Raw genomic sequence first — 10,000 nt, 5'->3', positions numbered from 1 at the left:
AGACGCACAGAAAGGGGCCGCTTCTGGCTCAGTTTTTTTCCAATTCACTCAAGCCTGTTTGGTTATTTAAGATGGCGATCAACAAGCAGCAATAAAGAAACGGAACCCCGAAAAGATATTTACAGGGAGAGAAAAGTGACTGGGTATTTAAGAAAGAGAATGACAGATAACGTGTTACAACACATTGCGGACACATTACCATTAGGGGCTTTTTCATGGGAAAATTTTTTACAGAGCTCTACATGCGTGCACTGTTGGTTGACAAACCAATCCCGCGCATGTGCCTAAGGTAACACGCCTTTATAATGCGTCTTCATATTTAAAGAGAACTCCACTGAAACAAGAAATAAATTAAAACCACAGAACATAATGTTAAGAATAAAACTGAAGTGTTCAAACTTTTTCCAATGAAGGCGTTTGTATCTGAAATAAATAAACGCTTGTTTTGGTTTTCAAATTACCCGTACGCCGACATCTTGAATAAACCACTTTCATAAATGGCGATCACCTTTACATTCTTTGTATTTGTGTTAATTAGACCTACTACCCTCATTTTGAAACATAAATCCCTTTGAAATTTGTTCGTCGTAGCGAGACTAGAAAGGCGTATTAGCATTAGAACAGAATATTTTATTAGGCCGTCATTATGAATGAGTTCTATAGTTGTGACGTGCCGCACGCGTGTGCAAACATTAAGGGCAAACTTTACACGTCACAGTTATTCAAGATGGCGGTGTCCGGTACATTTGAAAGTGAAAATAAGTGATTCTAGAATTCATTTGTTTTCGAAACAAACACTTTTTTGGAGAAAATCGTCGATCAAATATGATTGCAAAGCAAACATTGTTTTGTTCGGTTTAAAAATATTCATTATTCGGGGTGGAGGTTCCCTTTTACGGACAGTTCTGAAGAGACTTGATTAGGGGCAGAGATTGAGGAGAAACGCCTCGATTTTTGCATTCCATCTTTGGTGGCAGCAGTTTATTGAGGGGAAATTTATTTATTCAGTTATTTGTTCTTTTTCTCTTTCACCACAGATTTTGAAATACACACCCGAGAATCACTTCGACAGGTTAAGTTTAGAAACTGCGCTGGAAAAAGCTGAAGAACTCTGTCAACAAGTGAATGAAGGTGTTCGCAACCAAGAAAACACGGATCGACTGGAGTGGCTACAGACCCATGTCAACTTGGAGAGTATTGGAGAGGTATGTACCGCAGACGGGAGGCCGGATTGGTTTTCATCCATAAAGCGCTGTTATTGTACAGTTTTCTTGGAACTTGTGAATAGGGGAGCTGGGCTTGTGAATGGGGGAACAGGGCTGGTGCAGTGGTGAGAGCACTCGCCTCCCACCAATGTGGCCCGGGATTCGACGCCATACGTGGGTTGAGTTCGTTGGTTCTCTACTCTGCTCCAAAAGGTTTTTCCCCGGGTACTCCGGTTTTCCCCTATCCTCGTACACCGAAAAATGTTAGTTAACGCACCTTACAACTCCCGGTTGAATCAGTATTGTTGGATCGTTTGGAAACACTTGTTTTACTGACCCGTTGTACCCGGAAAGACGCATTGCCACAGACTATTCGCATCACTTTATTTTTGCAGCGTTTAATTTTCAATTCTACGACAAACTGTCTTGGACCTCGAAAACTTCTTCACTCCGGAACACTTTGGAAGGTAATCTTCTTGCATCATCTTATGTTCGGTTACTCTTTCTCTGCATTCTATCAGTAAGTACAAGTAATCGTAAGTTAAGAATTAGCAAATAAAGACCTCGCCTTATAGGGGTCCTATTAGGCACTGAGCAATCATTAACTGCTAAAACCATTTTTCTTGAACCGGAATTGTATGAAACGGTCTTGACAGTCACATACTAGTAACGGTTTCCTTAGTTTGCAACAACGACTACTTCCTATTATGGCAACGCTACGAAGCAAGAATATCATTGTTTTAACGAGGAAAAGTAATTGTGTCACGCATGCGCCATGCATTGTTCGTTTATTTCTAGTACTCCGCGAACAACGACGTGAAATAACCAAACGTGAGGTTTTGAGGACAATGTGATCACGTAACGAAAAGATTTTTGCCTGGAGGGTAAATCAAAGTGCAACCCAAACAATTTCCCTAAGGCAATCTTTTGGTAGGGGGCCCAGCGTAGTTACGACTTTCAAAGCCGGTCAATTTGTTTCACTTAACTGGGTTTAAAATGCTCGGGTTAGAGAAGGCACAGCCATAAGTTCCTGTGTCACTATTTTTTGTCCTTCACAATTGCAGGTCAAAAGTGGAAAGGAACTGAAAGCTTTCTTGTTTAATGATTTCCTCATGTTGACCCGGCCTCAAAGCTCCATTACTGGTAGCTTGTCCAAAAAAATTGGTTTCGATTTCAATGACCAAGATGTCATGTACTCTATATACAGGAAGGTATGTTGCTAATCTAATCATAGAGGAACCGCGGTTTTTATTGTGGAAATTCGCATACATTCAAGTGCCGTGGGACGAAAGCAAAAGCCAACCACAACAGGCAGAGACAATCAATCAAAGCCAATCAGGACGCAAGCACGGAAAAACGCATGCGAGAACTTTTATAGCCTACGTAGCTGGCGGGATTTTGCAGCGCTCCTCCCCATTCTCCACGCGGCTTTGACGCTCGATATTTGCCTCCCGCGCCAACAATAGGGACCTTTAGATCGGATGACGACAACGAGTACGAGTTTTTCGTTCTGAGCACGCGCACTTCGAAAAATGTCGGTTTCCAAACCTTATGGGCATGCTCAGCACGGAAAACCGCCTTGTCCTCCGATCTAAAGGTCCCTCATCCCGCCAGCTACGCAGGCCAGTACTTTTGAGGATGTGGTGCGAAATTTTTAAGCCAATCGCTTCGTGTACTTAAAATTACTTTATACCTCGGACCGCTTTTGTCTGGCAAAATTGTGAAAGTCTTCGTATAGTTCTTATGCCATTCTGGTAGTCTATTCTAAAGGATTAAGGATGGTGCTTCGTTTTCTCTACACACTTAGAGGATCCCGTGTTTTGTGTTGAACTGGGCCGAGCAATCAAGTCTTAAGCAAGTCTAGGGAACCACCGATTAAATTATTCAAATTTTTTAGGCCGAAACTATCACGCAGACTTAACGTTTGCCGTGAAAACCGTACGAAATTGATTCTTTCCCAAGGCTTGAATCTGTCCGAAGCGTATGTCTTAATCAAAGCCCTCACTAAATGTGAACTGTTTTTATTTCTTTCCTTTCAGCCCTTGATCCTGAATGAAGTGATTGTCAAAGGGACTCAGGAAGTAAACAGTAGGTCTTTGAATTTTTCTTTGGAGTTGTAATAGGTTGACTTGAGAAACGTTCTTATTTTGTTGTAGATGTGGACGTAAAAGAAAATTATTCATCTTATTTTCCATTTCTTTCTTGAAGCTGACGACTACGTCTTCCATTTATCGCACATTGATCAGCCGTACTCCTTTCGAGCAGAATCGAAATCTGAAAGGTAACTTTCGTCGTCGCGAATGGTCTTCTGTACTCGATACCTCAAAAAAGCATGACCGTCACCACCAAGCCTCGAATTCGAAAATCAAACTTGTAAATTTTAGCATAAGCTAAATCCCAAAGGAGCAAACTAGTAAAGAATACCCATGTGCGAACAGTATCGCATGTCCAGATGATGTGAATAGTTTTGTGCAAACGAGGCTTGGTGGTGAATTTTGAGCATATTGCTGTACCGCCTTTTTCAACTTTCTTCAAGCGTGAGTGATAATCGAAGGGTGTGTTCGGTAGGACTTATTCTTAATTCGTATGGATAGATGGCATATTTCATATTTGCATAGCAGCCCACTAAGGCTGAATTGCGTAAATTTACAAATAAAAGTTACGATTATGTGATAAAAAGAATATAGGACAAAAACTATCCTAAAGCTAAAAAATTATGAGAACTGCGTATGCTTAAAAATTACTTGGAAAATAGAAACAAACATAATGATAAAATTCTAAGGAAATATCCCATAAGCTAATGTTAATTTTTTCACATAGGTATGCTGATAAAAAGAAATTTAAAACCCTTTTACACAGGCAAAGAAAATTAGCACGGCACTCCAAATAGCGGCACGGTATCAATATAAGACGTTTTCAACCAACCTCTAGGGACACCAATGACAACAGAGAAATGTACGACTTCTGGTGGACGAACAAAGAAGCTAATGAGAGATCTTTTCTTTTCGTCCACCAACATGGCGGAGATGACGTCACGTGAAAACCTCTTATTGAGATTGCCGAGCACACCTCCAAGAGATGTGCTTGGCACTCCTATAATTTCTGGCACGGATTCCTAATACGCACTCCATTTGTTCTGTTTGCACACGAAAAATTTAGCGTGCAGTGCCCGAAAAACATCGGTACGGTAACGAGATTTCGGAGAGCCGTGCCAGATTTTTGTGCCAGTGTAAAGACGGTTTTAAACACAGCAAAGACCCACCCTATCTCTGCTTACTTTTGCTTGATAGAAATCGATGGTTGGAGTTCATCGAAAAAGCGTCACAGACGTATATTGAAACCGAGCGGGAACTGAGGCAGAAAGCTTACAGAGGTTAGTTTGGGTCACGTCTTTCGATGGAAGGGGAGGGTAAGAAAGGGAGGGGGAAGATGTGGGATTGAGAGGAGGGGAGGGGAGGGGAGATAAGGTGTTCAGGAATTGGGACCAGAATTACCTGCTGTGTCATCAATGTTTTTAAAACTGTTGAAGACTGAGCAAAGCCGCGGCTGTGGCTTACCCTGAGTAGTTAGAATTATTCAGTCATGCCCAACGGGATTAGCCATAGCGTTGCTCTTCAATGATAGTTTTAAAAACATTTTTAGTTTTAAAAAAATGTTCTGCGAACATGAGGTCAAGCGGGAAATTACTGTAAAAAGAGTTTTGTACGTAGTTTCTTGGAGGGGCTGTGCCATGTAATGATATAATTTACTCATGGCTTTTTAAAACTCTGTTACATTTTTTGATCCCTAGCGCGATCTTTCCGGACTCTTGGAATAGGAAAACTCAAAGTCACTTTGATCGAGGGCGTCGATTTGATCGCATCGGATCCCAATGGTGAGCCTTAAATTATATGTGTCAATCCACCTATTTGAAATCAGGGAAAGCAGCTGTTTGTAAGAGAATTCCGATATAACATAAATACGTCTTACTCAAAGTGCACTTAATCTCAAATATTTATCGTCCACAATATTAATCTCCCCACCATTAGCAAAATATGTTTTGCCGCTCGTACCTCGAAATTGCTACCTTCTGACTAACGTCAAAGACAAAGACCAACCTAAGGACAGACAAAGAGCAGTTTATAAGATCAAATACTGTGACTGCCAGGCCACTTATATCGATGAGACCGCCAGAAATTTGAACGCTAGACTGACTGAACACAGACGAGCGACGAGAAACGGTGACATCAACGATAACATTGCTGAACACCGTCCACAGACAAACCACAGAATCGACTTGGACTCTTCCGCATGTGTTACCTACAGCACAAACTACTACCAACGGATCGTACTGGAAAGCTGGTTTAATAACTTAGAACAGACACCCTAAACAATACAACTTCCCGAACCCTACAAACGTTTCATCGTTTACATCAACAACAGACAAAGAACACACTGATTTACTCTATCACAGCACTGCCCCACGTATTCTGCGATACACGTACAGACCGTAGACCTATAGACGGATCGAAGTGCACCAATTCACAGCCAATTACATCTAGGTTCAACTGACAGTCGACATATAACATCACGAATAAGTTGACCAATGACATCTACGACCGGAGTTTTTATAGTATCACTATCTACTGACGTTACACAAATAATTTGACTCTGAAGATGACTTCCACTTAGGTTGTCGAAACGTCAGTCAATGTCATCTCAAACAGTCCTTCTCAGGACTACACTCACCCGGACGAACGTACTTTTCTTAATTATGATATGATATTATACCATTTACGATATTATTATAACCCTTCTAATAAGAAGGTCTCTTAAAAGTAGTGAAACTGGTTCCAGTCACCATAAGTGGGATGATCTTCCTAATTTTCATTTCATGTGTTTTACGCAGTTCAAACATATGAAAGTTTATATATTCAAAAAGTCGTTCTTTTTAAGACGATGACGTAAGAAGCGTGGGACATTCTTGGAATCACATTTTTTGTCATCGTTTTGAGCGTTACAGAGTGGATAGGTGTAAGCTATGCGAAAACGGTAGTAAGGATGAAAGCAAGCTGCTTTAATAGCTTCTTTTTTTCCGAGATGAAAACCGTGAACTTTGATAAGGCATTAGTGTCTTTACGGTCAATCGGGCGACTTGTATTTCGACCTGTAGTCGCCATCTCGTATCCAACGCGGGCTCATGGAATAATTGTTAAATATATCTGAAATTTGGACAAAACTTCAAATGTACAAGGTAAGATCGAGGTCCAAAACGTTTACTGTCGTCTTTGTGACTATAGAGCTTCTGAATGTGACGTCATTCGACCTAATTGGTCTCCCTAAACACCGGCAGTTGTGTTGGTGTCACAAACCAGTCCTCCGCTCTTTCGGATAAAAAACGCTTGGCTGCTGTTCACGTGATTGATTGGGCCTCATAAAACCACCGTTCATCATGACGTACATATTTTCTGAGTGGACGCTTTGTCTTCGTACAGTAAACACCGAAAAAGAAAACAAAAGGAAAAATGACCAAGACCTACTTAGCAGTGAAACTACAAAGTTTTGTTTTGAAACTTTAAAATTCCGCCTCCATTTTGGAAAGGAATTAATCATTTTATGCTGCATGAAGGTCAGCGCCAGTTTTCGAGGATACATAAGTATATGAAGCTCGTTGGCAAGACGGCTAAGTTGACTCCGGGTTGTCGAGGTGCATTGAGGTAAGAATTAAACCAGTTTGAAGTCTACCATCAAGTCCTACTCTGGCACCGCTTATTTGTTCCCTTAAAGCGACATCTTTCACCTTCTGAAACGAACGTTGAGCCTCTAACCCCTATTGGAGCCCTTGATAAGTTCTTTTTTTGTTAAACGATATTAAAGGAGTTTTCATTAGCAATATCTTTTGATCAAGTAGACAAAGAATGTCCACATTTCCATTTATTAAAGGTGATTCCTCAGAAAAGAAAGTCGTCGAACGATTTTCTTGAAACTTTCCCTGAGTGTTCCCTACTAATCCCTGTTTTGAGAACTGCAATAAAAAAGATAAGTCACAGTGATTGCGCAAGAGATATAATGGGCCAATCTTACCCCATTGATGCTTGTACTGATACTAATGACGCGCGTTATTTCATCGGCTGAGGGTACATTTTGCGGTAGCTAAACGAAAGGGTTTTTAAAGTAACACTTGAAAAAACACCTGATAGGTAGAAAGTCTAGAGCATATGAAACACTGTCTTATATAGTTCATGGAAAAATCGTTCAACTTAAAACAGAGTTAATATAGGGAGACTCTCTCTATTAACTCTGCTTAAAACAACGTCAACTCAAAACGTTTCTCGAGTCATTGTTTTCAAGATCATCATTTACGTCCCTGGGTAAGGGGCTTTGTGTACGGTTTAGCGATATCTTTTTTTCCTTCCGATAAATTTTTTTATAATTTTTTCGATATAAAGGGAATAATTTGTACACCAAGATGATGCAATAAAAAATATAGGTCACCGTGCTCGTTTAAGAGTAAAACACCATTGCACATTACTATCGTGAGTATCGTAGATGCAAAAAACAAAATTCGCCATGTTCTCGGAATGCGCGCGCTTATTCGCAAAGAGATAATTATGGGTCATTCACAACTTCTCTTATGTGTTTTGAGAACTGTTTTAGCGTGTATGATCGACTTTCGCTTTATTTACAATGTTGCAAATTTGACCAATGTATAAATATTGACACACAATATGCGCAGTACTTATGAACGTGCAATGTCAGTAGATCCACTTTGGGCCGGAACACATATCGTGTGTATTTAAGGTTACGATCCCGTTTCTTTAGATGATTGGTTCTGTCGCTCCTTTGTTTCTTAGCCAATTCCAAACGCTTTTATGGTGCAATAAAAAAAAATATCTACGCCGGCTGTGTTAATCCATTTGACAGCTGTTCTTTTCTTCTCTCGTTTCACAAATTCACAAGATAAAATATTGATCCCTTGACAGAAACCGCGCCAGTTAAAGGAATAAGGCAGTCCTTTGAAAAGTCGTCCGAGAGCATTTCCCTGATATTAATCAAATTCGGCTTCTTTTTCGCTTTTTACATTTGAAATGAAACTGTTGTTCTTTACATGAGGCGGCACCGGGATTTTCGCATTTTTGCTTTATCGTTTCTCACGCTAAGAAAAATTTGCATTGATATAATATATAATATTAGTTAAGATTTAAGATAAATATCCCGGCCTTGGAGCTAAAACGCTGGGGTTTTTACTGGAGCTTTCAGGAAAAAGTCAGTTTTGAATAACTTGTGTCAAGAACATGCAGATCAGTGGGCATAACAAAATGCTTTCAACGTAACGTGAGAGTTCGAACCAGTCAATCATTTGTTATTTAATTTAATCTTTCATTATTTCCTTTTCGCGATGACAAAGTTAGTTTTCGTTCTGGGAACAATTTTAGCATTCAATTATCAGAAATCGTTGTGAGAGCGATGTCTTTGGGACGTTCGCGGTCGTATCAGCTTTAAGGCGGAAATTACTGCTTGAGCAAGATTTAGAAATAACATTTTCATTTCCTTTATACCTTCCAACTCCTTTTCTTTTTTCCCTGATCTTTTGCATTTGTTCGTCTCCAACGACCTCTCAGAAAAAACCGAAGGACACTAAACAGAACTCTTGCTGTCATCCAGTTCATTAACTCCTCCGCGTGCTACTAACAAGTTTCATCTTCGCCAAAACCTCCCTGAACGCTGTCCTGTAATTCGCGCTTCCAACGGCATAGGCAACAGGATTTATACTTGAATTACAGTACACCAAAAGATAAGAGACGCTGTAAAGCGCGGTGTGTTGGGGAACGTTGGTGGCAGTGGCGAATGTATAAGGAAATAAACATAGGACAAACACCACTGAGACAATCAATAGGCTCTTGACGATTCGCCGTTTTTCGACGGCATCTTCTTGTGTTCTTGCAGCGTTTGAACCGCAAATTGTATTAGTGAAATACAGTCCTTTGATTATGCTGAAGTAACAAACAAACATGGTAATAAACGACGCAAGGACTATGATAGCTAGCAGGATCCAGTAAGGGTTACCATGTGGCAAAGAAATCGGCCAAAATGTCATGCAACGTTTTTGCTTTTCATCGTACGTGGTAAAGAGAAAAAGAGGGACCACATACAAGATAGCGAAGATCCAAATTGCAGCGATCGCGTAGATGACATTTCCCTTGTTTAGTCGCCGCGATGATCTGTCCATTGCACGCACGAGCGCTTTGTAGCGTTCGACCGATATCAGGGTGAGCGTAAACCCAGATACTACCATCCCTATTCCAGCAACGTGGTGTGTAGTTATAAACTTGCAAAAAAAATTTTCAAGGCTATTGCTTGGCGGATGTGGAATGTAGGAGAGAAGCTTCCCCGGCAAACACAAGGAAAGAGTTAGTAGGTCTGCAATGGCGAGATTAACAAGCAAGAAGTTCATCGCCGAGTGCATGCATCGCCTTGTGCGAACAATATGAATGATCAACGAATTACCGCATATGCCGGTAAGCACCACGATGGAATACGCAGTGATGAGTACAATATCAGCTGTGTCCATTGGCATTTTGGACACTCTCCGGAACCTTTTCATTCAAATCTCAAGTTCATGGCTCAGCGTTGCAACCATGTTAAGTTCCTTGACACCGTTTGGTGATTTTCCTCTTTGGTTTTGTTTGCCCAGTTGTCGGTGCGCCCACATAGAATGACAGGTATTCTATTGTCAGTCTACTTGACGTAGTTTTCGTTTTCTCTGAGAGTTTCACTTTTTTCCTTCTTGCTTTATCTATAATTTCTGATTATTG

At 40.6% G+C, this 10,000-nt stretch overlaps 2 protein-coding genes across 7 annotated transcripts in view; one reads left to right on the top strand and one right to left on the bottom strand.

Annotated features, from left to right (window-relative positions):
• The window catches only part of LOC137996962 (intersectin-1-like), a 71,640-nt gene that overhangs the window by 49,749 nt on the left and 11,891 nt on the right, over positions 1–10,000 (top strand). For all 4 annotated transcript variants that reach the window (XM_068842622.1, XM_068842620.1, XM_068842621.1 and 1 more), the window contains 7 exons: positions 1,038–1,205; positions 1,601–1,672; positions 2,270–2,416; positions 3,245–3,293; positions 3,414–3,486; positions 4,496–4,578; positions 4,996–5,079. In XM_068842622.1, the coding sequence (XP_068698723.1) occupies positions 1,038–1,205; positions 1,601–1,672; positions 2,270–2,416; positions 3,245–3,293; positions 3,414–3,486; positions 4,496–4,578; positions 4,996–5,079 (676 nt within the window). The remainder of the gene's footprint in view (positions 1–1,037; positions 1,206–1,600; positions 1,673–2,269; positions 2,417–3,244; positions 3,294–3,413; positions 3,487–4,495; positions 4,579–4,995; positions 5,080–10,000) is intronic.
• Positions 7,308–10,000, bottom strand: part of LOC137996964 (somatostatin receptor type 5-like) — a 4,046-nt gene continuing 1,353 nt past the window's right edge. For all 3 annotated transcript variants that reach the window (XM_068842626.1, XM_068842624.1, XM_068842625.1), the window contains exon 2: positions 7,308–10,000. This exon is cut by the window's right edge. In XM_068842626.1, the coding sequence (XP_068698727.1) occupies positions 8,854–9,789 (936 nt within the window). In that variant the 5' untranslated portion in view covers positions 9,790–10,000 and the 3' untranslated portion in view covers positions 7,308–8,853.

The sequence above is a fragment of the Montipora foliosa genome, chromosome 3, assembly GCF_036669935.1.
Source record: "Montipora foliosa isolate CH-2021 chromosome 3, ASM3666993v2, whole genome shotgun sequence".
NCBI classification, from domain to species: Eukaryota; Metazoa; Cnidaria; class Anthozoa; order Scleractinia; family Acroporidae; genus Montipora; species Montipora foliosa.
Note: the sequence above shows the minus strand (reverse complement) of the source record. Positions and strands in the feature narration are given on the sequence as shown.